The following is a 16,542-nucleotide window of genomic DNA, read 5'->3' as shown; positions in this document are numbered from 1 at the left end:
ACGAACTTTTGAAAGTATTTCAATCTCAGTTTGAAACTCATGCACTCCTTGATCAGAGAGTAGGTTTCCACGCTTGATTGCTACTTGGGTTGCTCCACCATCAATTTCTCCCCTGTAAACTTTACCAAAACCTCCAACCCCAAGGAGTAAAGCCTCATCAAAGTTCTTGGTGGCAACCCTGATCTCAGCAAATGAGAAGCGGCGACAAAGGTTCTTGGTAAATCCTTGTCCAAGATCTTGGTGGCACTTAGAAGGAACTTTCCTTACACTGGATTTTTTTCCATGTTGGCAACGAGAAGCAGCAATAAGAAAGAAACCAGTGACAATGGCTAATATGATTCCACCACAAACACCTCCAATGATAATTGCTTTGCGAATCTTTGTTTTATAATCACCTGATGATGGTATATAACTTTTTGGGTTAATTACATCCTGCTTAGGAGTAGGAATAGGATTGGGCCCTGCAAGATTTCCATTAGAACCATTAATTTTGAATATCTCTACTCCATTCAGGATTGCATCGTAATAGCTTGGATGGGTATTTAGGTCTGGATGCAGTTCGAGCCACAAATCCTGTTGTGAGCTTCTATATGGAACTAAAACCACATAATCCATGTACACTGGAACCCTAGTTTGCTTATCTGCTCCAATTTCATGACGTGCCAAAGCAATAACATCCATCTCTTGCTTAGCAGTTTGATTATAAAGGAAGATATCAAACACTCTTTGATTAATCTTAGTTACATTTGCCTGAATCTCACAGAAATGAAGCCTAACAAGGTAAGAGAATCCGGAATCAACTGAGAAAATCCAAGTCAAATTGTAATTGAGATTGATTTCAGGATTCGGCCCCATTGATCTAGCAGTGCCGTAGACATCAACTGGTGCAACAAAAGTAGGCATGCCTGTAGGATAATGGATTGTCATGTTATCAACAGAATATGAAACCCCAAAGCTAGCCCCATAGAGGTATGGAAAGTCATCAACCCAGGACCTGTAAAGACCCGTATCATGGGAGGGTGAAATATGATTTCCACCCACATTCAACCGATAAACATTCTCAAGTGCAGTGGAGTTATCAATGTAGAAAGGAGTATTCTGACCCACTATCATCAGAGTTCCATCTGTGGAACTATAAATATCAGGCATTGACACAATCTCAATCCCATTCACAAATGCGTACGCCTTTGGAGCTTTGGCAGATGGGACGAAACTTATATCCAATGTTGCACCCTCAACATTGATTGAATACTCCTTGACAAGAAATGTCAAATTTAATGCTTCCGTAGTTTGTACAACACTGAAGTTGTTAAGAAGAGTATAAGACCCAACAGTGGCAGAGAAAACAGCATTGGACGCATCTAGGCTCACATATGAAGCTGGATAAAAGTGAAGACGAACAAATTTTCTACCAACAACAACAGGAATACGATAGGTGAAATTTGAGTAGAAAACTCGAGCAATCATGTAAGGGACTGGGGGGACTGAAGGTTCTTGAGTAGCAGCTTGGGATATGGTGGATTTGCCACTAGCCGACAGATACTTGGACCCAACATCTGTGGTCCACTTCCTACCATCGTAATCAGTAGCATCCAAAGGACCCCCACAATTTAGTAGGATTTTCTCAATCGGCACATAATTGGCTGCCATATTTACATGGATGGTAAAGGCCAAGTAAAGAATAACGAATATAGGTATGGACATAAGACCGAATTTATTAGTGTTCCTCATTGATTGAAAGTTCAACTTGGTTACGGTTTTTTACAACGATTAATATAAAGAATTGAGCTTCTTAACACCATAATCAAGACCAGAACCAAGATATACAAGCAAGAAATTTTAGGCTTTTATATGAAGAATCTTGAATCAAAGAACAAAAATGAGACAATAAGATTTTGTTACCAAAACCCCAAAAGTTTAAGATCAAGATACTAAAATAGCTAGAAAGGTAGATGTTTTTTGGGCGGAAGATCTAGCATAGATTGAACGAAATTCTAAGACAGCAGAAAATGCAGGAAATAGAATACAAATTCACTTAAGCACCAAGATTGTACTGAGCAAATTTCAAGCCAATTATGCTGAAAACAAAGATTGTTTAAGGGAAAGAAAGTTGAGCTTCTTGACCAGAAGCTCAGAATCACTAAGTTGAAACTGGGTTCTAGAGCTTTGGATTTCAGGGATGGTGAAAAGTAAATAGCTTACATAAAACCTGGAAAGGCAGAAACATAAATAAAGGAGGTGCTTGGTTTCTATACTCCAAGACTTAGCTTTCTTATATATAATACTTTCAAAGTGATGATTAGTTTCTTAGATGTTTCGGATTGCATCTGATTTGGGCTAAAAAGTATCACGTTGGAGTTGGAGTGGATGACAGACAATGATATGAACTCCGAATAGATAGCCAAAAAAAAAAAAAAATCAAACACGTGACACAGATCCAAAAATTTTCCTAGTGCACTACCACACTCATACTATCTTTCACACTTGACTTGAGTCATATCCTTATCCTTTTGTATCGTCTTTCTGGACAACAGGCATGATTTATTTCAAGTTGGCAAGCCTTCTCTTATATCATATGATTAACATCATGATTATCTAGCTAATTCTCCAATTATAATTCTCCAATTATTAATCCATTGGTTTCTTAAAATAAACAGCTTCCTCCTTTTGAGAGAGGGACCAAAATAAAAGGTAAATCCATAATGTGTAATTTGTTTCATAAAAAAGGAAAAACAATATATATAAATAAAGGACAAAGCTTAGGTATAGTACCTTAGGTACTATTCCCTAGGTTTCCCTTTTAAGATTCAGCCATGTGGTTACTTAACTAAAAAATACACTGTCATCTCATAAGAAAAAATCCACATAGCTGAATCTTAGAATGAGAACCTAAGTAACAGCACCTAAATACTGTACCTAAGTCTTGCCCATAAATAAAATACACTTAATTTGTGTACTTGAAGTTAGTTCACTACTCCAATTTACATTCTTACCTATTTTAATAATGGGTTGGTTAACTCTTTAGGACGTTTGTTAATGAATTATTTTACAAAAGTTTTGATGCATCTTATAAGAAATATAAATTAAAAAAAAAACTATAAAAAAATTAGTTATTTTTTTCATTTATTATGAAAGTTTTATAAAAATAATTTCTAAACTAATGTCTTTAATTTAGGGTATCCATTAACTTTTCCTTTAATGTTTTATACAATAATAAAGGTAAAAATATATATTAACCTTTCCATTATTGGAAAATTATTGTGTATTCCCGAAGTACCATAAATGCATACTCCCTCATTTCGCATGAATGGTAGGTTTCACTAATTAAATTCATGGTGGGACCCACCATTCATGTGAGAGGTGGGAGTACACATTTATGGTACTCCGGGAGTACACAATAATTTTCCTCCATTATTATTCATAGAATTAGAATTATAAACGTGGGTTTTAAAGTAGCAAAATGAATAGAGAAAGAATAGATTGAGCAACTATAATTCAAAACTTTAGGCTTACATCACCTTTGCTTGATGGGTCTCTCACCAAAAATTTTCTTTGCACACTAATTTCTAACTTTGGGCTTACATCACCTTTGCTTGATGGGTCTCTCACCAAAAATTTTCTTGGCGCACTACCCCACTCAGTGTCTTTCACACTTGACTTAAGTTATCTCCTTATCCTTTTGTATCAAGTCTTTCTGGACCACATGCATGATTTATTTCAAGTCAGCAAGCCTTGTGTCATATCATATGATTCACATCACGATTATCTTCCTAATTCTCCACCTATTAACCCATTAGTTTCTTAAAATAAACAGCTTCCTCCTTTTGAGAGAGGGACCAAAATAAAAGGTAAATCTATAATGTGTAATTTGTTTCATAAAAAAGGAAAAACAATATAAATATATATATATATATATATATATATATAAAGAAAGGACAAACCTAGGTATAGTACCTTAGGTGCTATTTCCTAGGTTCCCCTTTTAAGATTCAGCCATGTGGCTACTTAACTAAAAAATACACTTCCATGAATTATGTGTCAGTTAACCCTTTAGGACGTTTGTTAATGAATTATTTTATAAAAGTTTTGATGCATTTTATAAGAAATATAAATTTTAAAAAAACTATAAAAAATTAGTTAATTTTTTCATTTCTTATGAAAGTTTTTTAAAAATAATTTCTAAACTAATGTCTTCAATTTAGGGTATCCTTAACTTTTCCTTTAATGTTTTATACTATAATAAAGGTAAAATATATATATTAACCTATCCATTATTATTCATAGAATTAGAACTATAAACGAGGGCTTTAAAGCAGCAAAATGAACAGAGAAAGAATAGATTGAGCAACTATAATTCCTAACTTTGGGCTTACATCACCTTTGCCTGATGGGTCTCTCACCAAAAATTTTCCTGGCGCACTAATTCCTAACTTTGGACTTACATCACCTTTGCCTGATGGGTCTCTCACCAAAAATTTTCCTGGCACACTAATTCCTAACTTTGGGCTTACATCATTTTTGCCTGATGGGTCTCTCACCAAAAATTTTCTTGGCGCACTACCCCACTCATAGTGTCTTTCACACTTGACTTGAGTTATCTCCTTATTCTTTTGTATCAAGTCTTTATGGACCACAGGCATGATTTATTTCAAGCCGGCAAGCCTAGTGTCATATCATATGATTCACATCATGATTATTTAGCTAATTCTCCATTTATTAACCCATTAGTTTCTTAAAATAAACAGCTTTCTCCTTTTGAGAGAGGGACCAAAATAAAAGGTAAATCCATAATGTGTAATTTGTTTCATAAAAAAGGAAAAACAATATATATAAAGAAAGGACAAAACCTAGGTATAGTACCTTAGGTGCTATTTCCTAAGTTCTCCTTTTAAGATTCAACTATGTGGCTACTTAACTAAAAAATACACTTCCATCCCATGAGAAAAAATCCACATAGCTGAATCTTAAAATGAGAACCTAAGTAGCAGCACCTAAATACTGTAACTAAGTCTTGCTCATAAAGAAAATACACTTAATTTATGTACTTGACGTTAGTTCACTACTCCAATTTACCTTCTTAACTATTTTAATTATGGGTCGGTTAACTCTTTAGGATGTTTGTTAATAAATTATTTTATAAAAGTTTTGATGCAATTTATAAGAAATATGAATTTTTTAAAAAAAAACTATAAAAAATTAGTTATTTTTTTCATTTATTATGAAAGTTTTTTAAAAATAATTTCTAAACTAATGTCTTTAATTTAGGGTATACTTAACTTTTCCTTTAATATTTTATACTATAATAAAGGTAAAAATATATATTAACCTTTCCATTATTATTCATAGAATTAGAATTATAAACGTGGGCTTTAAAGTAGCAAAATGAACAGAGAAAGAATAGATTGAGCAACTATAATTCCAAACTTTAGGCTTACATCACCTTTGCTTGATGGGTCTCTCACCAAAAATTTTCTTTGCACACTAATTTCTAACTTTGGGCTTACATCACCTTTGCTTGATGGGTCTCTCACCAAAAATTTTCCTAGCGCACTACCCCACTCATAGTGTCTTTCACACTTGACTTGAGTTATCTCTTTATCCTTTTGTATCAAGTCTTTCTAGACCACATGCATGATTTATTTCGAGTCGGCAAGGCTTATGTCATATCATATGATTCACATCACGATTATCTTGCTAATTCTCCATTTATTAACCCATTAGTTTCTTAAACTAAACAGCTTCCTCCTTTTGAGAGGGGGCTCAAAATAAAAGGTAAATCCATAATGTGTAATTTGTTTCATAAAAAAGGAAAAACTATATATATATATATATATATATATAAAGAAATGACAAAACTTAGGTGCAGTATGTTAGGTGTTGTTCCTTAGCTTCCCCTTTTAAAATTCAGCCATGTGCGACTTAACTAAAAAATATACTTTCATCCTATGAGAAAAAATCCACATAGCTAAATCTTAAAAGGAGAACCTAAGGAACAACACCTAAATATTGTACTTAAGTCTTGCCCATAAAGAAAATACACTTAATTTGTGTACTTGATGTTTGTTCACTACTCCAATTTACCTTCTTAACTATTTTAATTATGTGTCGGTTAACCCTTTAGGACATTTGTTAATGAATTATTTTATAAAAGTTTTGATGCATTTTATAAGAAATATAAATTTTTAAATAAAAACTATAAAAGTTAGTTATTCTTTTCATTTCTTATGAAAGTTTTTTAAAAATGATTTCTAAACTAATGTCTTTAATTTAGGGTATCCTTAACTTTTCCTTTAATGTTTTATACTATAATAAAGGTAAAAATATATATTAACCTTTCCATTATTATTCATAGAATTAGAACTATAGACGTGGGCTTTAAAGCAGCAAAATGAACAAAGAAAGAATAGATTGAGCAACTATAATTCCTAACTTTGGGCTTACATCACCTTTGCCTGATGGGTCTCTCACCAAAAATTTTCCTGGCACACTCCCCCACTCATAGTGTCTTTCACACTTGACTTGAGTTATCTCCTTATCCTTTTGTATCAAGTCTTTATGGACCACAGACATGATTTATTTCAAGTGGGCAAGCCTAGTGTCATATCATATGATTCACATCATGATTATTTAGCTAATTCTCCATTTATTAATCCATTAGTTTCTTAAAATAAACAGCTTCCTCCTTTTGAGAGAGGGACCAAAATAAAAGGTAAATCCATAATGTGTAATTTGTAATTTTTTTCATAAAAAAGGAAGAACAATATATATATATATATATATAAAGAAATGACAAAACTTATGTACAATACCTTAGATGTTATTCCTTAAATTCCCCTTTTAAGATTCAGTTATGTGGCTACTTAACTAAAAAATACACTTCCATCTCATGAGAAAAAATCCACATAGCTGAATTTTAAAAGGAGAACCTAAGGAACCGCACCTAAATGCTGTATCTAAGTCTTACCCATAAAGAAAATACACTTAATTTGTGTACTTGACGTTAGTTCACTACTCCAATTTACCTTCTTAACTATTTTAATTATGGGTTGGGTTGGTTAATTATGGGTTGGTTACCTTCTTAACTATTATAAAAAAATTAGTTATTTTTTTCATTTCTTATGAAAGTTTTTAAAAATAATTTCTAAACTAATGTATTTAATTCACGGTATCCATTAACTTTTCCTTTAATGTTTTATACTATAATAAAGGTAAAAATATATATTAACCTTTCCATTATTATTCATAGAATTATAATTATAAATGCGGGCTTTAAAGCAGCAAAATGAACAGAGAAAGAATAGATTGAGCAACTATAATTCCTAACTTTGGGCTTACATCATCTTTGCCTGATGGGTCTCCAACCAAGAAAATGACTAAGTATTAACCAATTGGGCCTAACATCATCTTTGCAGCCCAACCTTAAAAGAAACAGACATAGTAGACAAAGCTCGACCACTACAACCAGACATAACAAGAAGCTAGAACAAAATGACTCGTCGTTGTTGATCAACCATCAAAGACTCGCCGTTTATGCAAGTTTTACCTCTAACACACACACCAAAAAGTTAACCAACTTTACAATATCAAATTTCAAAGTTCAAACCCCAGAGAGTTTGAGACAGTTTTTGTGGCCAATACAGATGCTCTGAAATCCCAATCAATTAAAACCCACATGGAATTGAAGGATGATATTTCAAATGTAAGCTTCTTTTTCTTGATATCTAGATTTATAGGCTAAGAATGTATTAACCCCTTGTGATGAATTAACCAATTAATTAGCTAAGTTAATTAATTAATTCAATTAGCATGCAATAAGCGTGGTAACACAAACAAATCACCAACTAAGTTAAAATGCAGCGGAAAATAAATTGACACGGTGATTAGTTTATGAATGGGGAAAACTTACACGGCAAAAACTCCACCGGGTGATTTTAAGGTCACCATTCTCGAGAATTCACTATTATCATAACAAGTTGTTACAAGTAAAGGAATCCCAGTACCTTATACCAACCTACAGTTGAACCCTTACTCCATTACCCAATTGAACTTGTTCGGTAGTGACAATCTCTCATTTCATTGCATGGCTCCTAGTACGTGACTAACCAATTTGATGCGCGGATCCCAATACGCGGCTTATACACCAACTTGAGAAAGATGTTGGCTGCAAAGTTCTTCAGTTCATCCACACAATGAAGATCACGAAGCTCCTTGGTTACAAAACCTTATGATGTACAAACACTACAGCTTCTTGAATAGAAAGATGAACTAGGGCATGTCTCCGGATCACAATATGCTTGTGAAAGACTTTTGCATTAAGGTGCATCACTATTATCACCATAAGCTGTTACAAGTAAAGGAATCACAGTACCTTATACTAACCTACAGTTGAACCCTTACCCCAATACCCAATTTGACTTGTTTGGTAGTGACAATCTCTCCTTTCAATGTACGGCTCCTAGTACATGACTAACCAATTTGATGCGCGGATCCCAATACGTGGCTTACACAACAACTTGAGAAAGATGTTGGCTGCAAAGTTCTTCATTTCATCCACACAATGAAGATCACGAACCTCCTTGGTTACAAAACCTTATGGTGTACAAACACATCAGTTTCTTGAATAGAAAGATGAACTAGGGCATATGTCTCTGGATCACAATATGCTTGTAAAAGACTTTTGCATTAAGGTGCATTAGCTACGACGGCCCTTAAAACAATCCTTATATATGTTTAGGGTTATGAGAAAAGAAAGCCCAAACATCTATACACGGATTGAATGAAAATCATAACTGAAAATTTGATTTTCTTAAATCTCGATAGATACCCTATCTATTGAGCATCGGGCTTAAATAGCCTTTTAAATTTCGATAGATACTAGCTGTCGAGTTTCAAAATTCTACACTTCTTCACTTGATTCTTGGTCAGATTTGCATGGCTTTAACACTTGAACTTGAAACCTTGTTCCTTGAAGCATTAAACACATCCTAGATCTACCAAATTACAGATAAAGTGCGTTTTGTTAAAGGATTAGCCAATTCTATATTGACATATGTTCCTAACTTGATTCACATATGTCCTAACATAGATATTACTAATTTATTATTTCTCATATCCTTTGAGTTACTTATGAACCAAGAAGTACTTTCAACTTCAAATACTTCTGGGTGGTAATAGATTACTCGTGTTGCTTAAAGTTATTGTCCTATGCTAATCCTTTATTTTAGCAAAGATATATGCTCATTTTGATGTGACCATGAATTCATACATATTAGAATACTATATAAATATAGTTGATATTGTGGACCATGTTTTCATAGTATGAAAATAGTTAATGCGGACCATGAAATCATACATATTAGAATACTGTATAAATATAGTTGGTTTCGTAGTATCACAGGGCTACCATATTTTCCCTTAAGAAGCTGTGCCAAATATTAAAAAGTTTAAAATTGTTCATTTTATTTTATTTCAAACACAAACCGAGCTCACACTCATCAATTTTACTATGAAATGGATTATACTATGAACTTATATAAAAATTGCTCATCAATTTTACTATGAACTTATAAAAATCAAATTCACCAACTTTGAATTGTTAAAAGTGATTTTACTATAAAATGGATTACTAATATTATCAATAAATCATAGATATATATTATGAACTTATTTACAAACTTACACCATCCATTATCAAGTCTATATTAATAAATTTTTATACATGTATACATATAAACAAATAATATTAAATATAATATAAATTGAGCCTCATGCTGCCTTTTTTCTTTTCTATGAAAATATGCGTTAGGAAATGTTTGGTTCAAGTTTTCTGAGGAATCAAGTACTTATTACAATTTTTTTTTTCTTAATTTTTCCTTGCTTAGGATTGGTTTAGAATCCACTTATTTTGCTGAAATTGAAAATTTTTTGCTGAAAGTACCGTAAATAAAGGTAAAAGTTAGCTGAAATAGTACAATGAAACCTATGAATAGTATCAAAAAGTGCAGTAGACCCATGAATAGTAACAAAAATAAGCTGAATAGTAAAATAAGTTGGCAAAAATAATCTATGCCAAAACGACACTTCAGCTGTTAAATCAGAATATATTGTTACCTATTATGCCATATTGAAGTGTAGTTGTAACATTTTAGGATGCATAGGCAGCCAGAGCATGTCATGACATTCTTGCTGGCTGAAATGAGGACAAAATGGATCTTTGGATGGGCAACAGCGGTTGGTCGTTTCGGGTAAATTTGCTCCTAAAAACTTTGAATGGATCCTGCAAAGATACATAAATAAGCACATTTATTATAGTTTTGTGATACACCTACTTCTTATTGTAGTCTATCTCTAATCTCATAGTCTACTAGATGACATGTCATGAGTAGACATGACACTAAAGTTGTCTATTACCATTAATTAGCTTCTTCCATGTATATTCTTTTTATTCGGATAAGTAGTGAATTTATTTATTATATCAAAAGAATGGTATAGCTAAAGTACACAGGAAGTATACAACAGATACACCCACAGTTAAATTTTAAAATTGCAATGATCACTCAAATCTAAAAGGTTAGTAAAAGATAACAAACCTGATGCAACCATACATTCAAACAAGGATCGGAGGAACGTCCACTTCAAATCTAGCATAGCTCTTTGACAACCCTTAAAACTTCCAAAAATTTTCTCCCGCTGAATGAACCACATTTAATAATGAGGAATCACCTTCCAAATTTCTATGCATCCATGTTAACCAAAATCACCTTGCCAACAAGCAAAGTAACTATATGTTATATTAACTACTCAATTGGAGGCTTCCCAAGGTGTTATTTCCCCAACACAAGCAACCTTATGAGTTGACATTATGAAATTGGGTCCCTTTTTAAAAGAGTCTCTAGGTTTTAGGCTTTCAAACTTTTATCAAGATCTTAAAAATTAGGACATTATCTCTATCTTACTTTTAAACATTATTTCACTAATTTTTAGATGTAGTGTTCTAATTTTTTGGATCTTGATAAAAGTTTGAAAACCTAAAACCTAGAGACTCTTTTAAAATTATTAAATTATTCTTTTAACTAGTTTTTTGTTTTTAAATTTAAATTATTCCACTAAAATATAGGGGTATTTTAGAGAGTTTAAAATTTTGCATGATTATATTTTAATAGCAAAATAATGAGACTCATGTAAAGAATCCTATTATTAATAATAGTATAGATAATTAAAATAAAATAAAATAACTAACAGAACATATTTCAATGTGTGAAGTATAAAATATTTTTTTTTCTAATCAATAAACAATGTTTGTTCTGACTTGGTCCTCCCAATAGTGAGCAATTGAACACCTTCCTTTTCTGGATGTCATAATTGTCTTCCCCGTCCTTCCTTTGAAAAAAAAAAGTCCAATATTTTAAAACGACCCTGTCATGTCTTCCCACCAACATTGAAATCAAAATTGCCTTATTTTGTATGCATCCCAAAAACAAACCATTGATTATGTCTTTCACACTAGAGTAATCCCTCCTTATAGTCCTTAGACTGTTTTTAATAAGTATTTTGGGACTGTCTAAGTCTTGCCTACCTCTTTTTTTCTTTTTTTTTTTTTTTTTTTTTTTTTTTTTTTTTTTTTTTTTTTTCTGTGATGAGATCTCACATACCCTTAACATGGTTTCTTAAAGTCGGCAAGCCTTGGATATAGTAATTATCTAGGAAGTTCTCCATTTATTAATCCATTATATGAGAACTTCTTCTTTCTAAATAATTAGATGCTTAATGCAAACAGCTTCCTTCTATTGATAATAAAAATATAAAATGAATTTCCTCATATGTTTTGACCAAATAAAAAGCAAATCCATGATATGTAATTTGTTTCATTCCACAAAAAAAAAAAGAAAAAAAAAAGAGGAAAATACAATTTACTGATGCACTTGAACGTTCACTCTATTTACCTTTTTTTTTTATAATGTTTTATTAATAAAGTGCAAATATTAGCCTTTCCATGCATTACAACTCATCGAATTATATTCGTGGCTTTATACATGTGTACGACGAGTGTGACATAATTTGAGAATCTTACCAGATGTTTCAGATAGCGTGTGGCTTGGGCTGCAAAATATCACCTTGGACTTGGAGTGGCTCGGATTAAGATCCAGTGCAATACCTAACTTTTTAAAATTTTGATCTTAACTTTTTTGAATCAATGGTTGAGGTTGAAAGTTACTTTTTGCAATTATCAATCTCATCCATTCATAAGAATTGCATCAGGTGCAATAGGTACCTATTGCACCTGATGTCAATCCAGAGTGGCTAATAGCCAATGATATGACCTTGGAATAATCGAATGGATAGCAACCATGCTCAAAAAAATATCAAACTCAAATAAACTAGTGTAAAACTAAAACTCTACAACTAAAGTAAAACTAAAAACTCTACAACTAAAGCTCTATAGTTAGAATACTACTTCTTACAACAAACCAAATACCTTTTTTTTTTTTCCAATAGTGAACAATGAATATCCTTCACCGAAAGTTGCAGACAGTTTTTACTTTATATATATATATATATAAAGTAATTAAATTTAAAATATACTACAATATATAATGGTAGAGAATAAAGTTATAAAAAAAAGAAAAGAAAAGTGAGTGGGACAAACTATTTTTATATTCATTGTAGTATTAGTTGTGAACAATTCAACACCCATTTCTTTCCTAGATGTCATAATTGTCCAATCCTTCCCAAAAAAACAAAAACAAAAACAAAATTTTATAATCCTTCCAAAGTCGAAACGCCTCTCTTACGTCTTTCCACCACATTGAAATCAAACTAGCATGTTGTTGGTTGGACTCTGAACCCATTCATAATGGCTTTCACACTTGACTAGAGTCATCCCTCCTTTTCCATTTGTATTAAGTCTTTCTGGACCACAGGCAAGGATTTATTTCAAGTCGGCAAGCCTTGTATCATATCACATCATGATTATCTAACTAATTCTCCATTTATTAACCCATTAGGATCATAATACAAACAGCTTCCCCCTTTTTTGTGAGGGGGAGAAAAACTCATGTTTTGACCAAAATAAAAGGCAAATCCATGATGTGTAATTTGTTTCATAAAAATGAAAAAAAAAAAAAAAAAACACTTAAATCGTGTACTTGACTTTAATTAGTTCACTACTTCACTTTACATTCTTAAATTATTTTTAATTTAATAGGTACCTTTAAAACATTTGTTAATGAATCATTTTAGAAAATTTTCGAAACCAATTTTATGGAAAATATAAAAAGATCTCCGAAAAATCAATTTTTTTTTTTCATTTCTTATAAAAACTTTTTAAAATAATTCATAAACTAATATCTTTAGGATTGGATTAATGTTTACCCTTAGGACATTTGTTAATTAATCATTTTAAGAAAGTTTTGATACCGATTTTATGAACTTATTTATAAACTTTCACCATCCAATATCAAGTCTATATTAATAAATTTTATACATGTATACATATAAAAAAAAATATATTTAATATAATATAAATTGAGCCTCATGCTGCCTTTTTTCTTGTCTATGGAAATATGCATTAGGAAATGTTTGCATCAAGTTTTCAGAGTGTAAAAAGGAAACACTCTCTCTAAATAGAATCTGAATTTCATTGATTGAAAAAGAATGACTATACAATGGACTCTAATGAACTTATATACAATCATGTACACGAGGAACCAATAACTAACTCCCTAACTAACTCCTCTGATTTCAAGGAAAAAACTGTTACTAGTAAAACTACCTAGCTATGACACGTGTAATTCATCCCACTCGGGTACATTTCTTGTATTGAACGTATAATCTGGTCATGATTTGGAATTGACTCTATTAAATCCTCTAAGTCTTCATTCTTTAGGATTGTATCTCTGTTTTTCCTCTGATCCTCTGATGCATTGTGCCCTGCATCCAAATGCAGTGTTTCATGCTTCGGTGGTGCAGCACAGGATGCACCCTGATGCTTCAATACACGATGAGATGCACAGACTTGCTGCTTCCCCTGTGATTGTATGCTAACATCCTGCTTGGAAGCTTGTTGCTGTAAAAGGCATACATTTGACTTAGGATTTCTTTTAACACAGAGGAATCAAATACTTATTAATTTTTTTTTTTTTGTTAATCTTGTCTTGCTTAAGCTGTTAAATAAGAATATATTGTTACCTATTATGCCATATTGAGTGTAGTTGTAACATTTCAGGATGCATAGGCAGCCAGTGCATGTCATGACATTCTTACTGGCTGAAATAGGGACAAGTGGATCTTTGGATGGATAACAGTGGTTGGTCGTTAAGGGTAGATTTGCTCCTAAAAACTTTGAAGGGATCCTGCAAAGATACATAAGTAGGTACATTTATTATAGTTTTGTGATACACCTACTTCTTACTTTAGTCTATCTCTGATCTCACAGTCTACCAGATTACATGTAATAAGTAGAAATGACACTAAACTTATCTATTTTCAATAATTAACTTCTTTCATGTATATTCTTTTTATTTGGATAATTAGTGAATTCATTTATTGAGTCAAAAGAATGGTATCGCTAAAGTACAGAGAAGTATACGATAGATACACCCACAATTAAATTTTAAAATTGCAATGATCACTCATATCTAAAAGGTTAGTAAAAGAATAAGATACAAAGCATGACTTCTCTTTTTGTAATTTTTTGGGGACCTGGTTTTATCAATTCTTGAAAATTTAGCAGAACAAGCTATTAGTAAGATTTATGAAAGTTCAAATAGTGTGTAAAATACCCTTGAACGTTTAGACCCCCAATTACAAAATAACAAATTCAAGCTTTATGTCAAACAACTAGTGTACGGAAAATGAACAAAAGCTATAAAACAGAATTGATAAACAATCTAAGTCAATTTAAAATCACAACCCACAGCAGATAATAAAAGACAAAGATAAAAGGGAAGGAAGATGCAAACACAAGGACAACACGCGATGTGTTATCGAAGAGGAAACCAAAGCCCTCGGCGTAAAACCTCTCCACCGCCCTTCAAGCGGTAAGTAATCTACTAGAAAATGTAATTGGGATATATGGACAGCAATAGACCCTCCAAGCCTAATCTACCCAGTGCACCTAAGCCCTCCAAGCTTCTTGCTCCAACGAAGTTGCGTCGAACCTATTTCTTTTCTAGCTTCCCGGATTCCGATACTTGACCATAGCATCAACCAATGTAAATTGGTTCCTTCCTAACTAATTCCCAGAACACCAAATAGTCCTCTCATAGTAATGGATATGGTGAGAAAAGATTTTGGTAAAATGCCTCTCAAGGGTTTAACAATGGAGAGGAAGAGAGTTGAGGAATTTGAAGAAACTCTTATGTAAAGATTGTAAATGAATCAATCTTGTTTTACTCTAGGGTTTCTCTCTCAAAATTCTCTCTGGAAGCTCTCATTCTTTTGTGGGTATAAAGGGTATTTATACAAGGGTGAGAAAGGAATGTAAAACATCAGGTTTTTCAAAACAGGGGTGGCTCGCGGCTTGGCCTCACAGCTTGACTGAGTCGCGAGATCTAGCCGCGCGATAACAGAACGGCCAGTTGTCCTATTTTGTCCTGTAGTGCTCCGGCTAGCATGACGCTTCAACTTTTGGCATGCTTGGCACGTGTGCTGCTTCTGGTGGCTTCCAGCCGCGAGTCACCCGCGAGATCCAGACGCGAGACTCTGTTTTCTTGCACACTCTTGAGCATTCAACACTCTATCTCACTCACTACCCTTACAACAAACCCACCTAAATACAGGGTTACTAATTGCTGAAATACAAGCAAATTTGGCACGAAATAAAGCTAACAAGATGGTTGAATAAATTCAACCTTACAATTTCTATACATAGCAAATTCTTTTGCGGTTTTTCAGAATGAGCTCTATATGTTCTACTACAGCCCAGATTTCTCTTTTTGGTGTATTCACTTGTGATGAAAGATGATCAATGGGACTGACATTGTTTCTTTGCACGTTTTTCACACTTTTTGCTAGGTTTCTATGCTTGATGCCTTTTTCTCATGTGCATAATATCTTTTTTTGATAATCGTGCATAATATCATTTATATAAGATACAAAGCTTTTAATGATTTTGGTAGATTACATGTTTCTTTGGTCATTTGGGTGTCTTACTAGTAATGTTGCTTTCAGAGAGAGGGAGTAGGGGAGGGAGGGGGGTGGGGGTTGGATATTCTTAATCCTTTTTGTAAAAGATTACAATGTCCATCGTTCTTATGACTCTACAGCTTCTTAGTAGAGTGTTCAATATCTTCTGCAAGAATAATCTTAAGCTCGCAGGAGATAAATGTAGGACAGTTATGAGACCTCCGCAAGTTTTTTAAGGGGTGCAAAGAAGACAGGGTTTGTAAATTTTATGATCTATGAAAAACATATGCTTATTTTTTGTTTTAAACTTTTATATTCTTTGTTTCTCCAAAAAAAAAAAAAAAAAAAAATCTATATTCTTTCCTTCACATGTAGTATAGCTGAAAATCAGTTTAAGATAATGGTTATGTGCTCCAT

General features: G+C 32.7%; 1 protein-coding gene across 2 annotated transcripts in view; it reads right to left on the bottom strand.

Moving 5' to 3' along the window:
- Positions 1 to 16,542, bottom strand: part of LOC126692574 (receptor-like protein kinase FERONIA) — a 128,567-nt gene that overhangs the window by 94,145 nt on the left and 17,880 nt on the right. Inside the window, exon 1 of one of the 2 annotated variants that reach the window (XM_050388224.1) lies at positions 396 to 2,310. The exons of the other annotated variant lie outside the window; for it this stretch is intronic. Coding sequence (XP_050244181.1) covers positions 396 to 1,731 — 1,336 coding nt within the window. The 5' untranslated portion in view covers positions 1,732 to 2,310. Of the gene's footprint in view, positions 1 to 395; positions 2,311 to 16,542 lie in introns of those variants that run through there. 2 annotated transcript variants of the gene reach the window in all.

This window comes from Quercus robur, chromosome 7, assembly GCF_932294415.1.
Source record: "Quercus robur chromosome 7, dhQueRobu3.1, whole genome shotgun sequence".
NCBI lineage: Eukaryota > Viridiplantae > Streptophyta > Magnoliopsida > Fagales > Fagaceae > Quercus > Quercus robur.
Note: the sequence above shows the minus strand (reverse complement) of the source record. Positions and strands in the feature narration are given on the sequence as shown.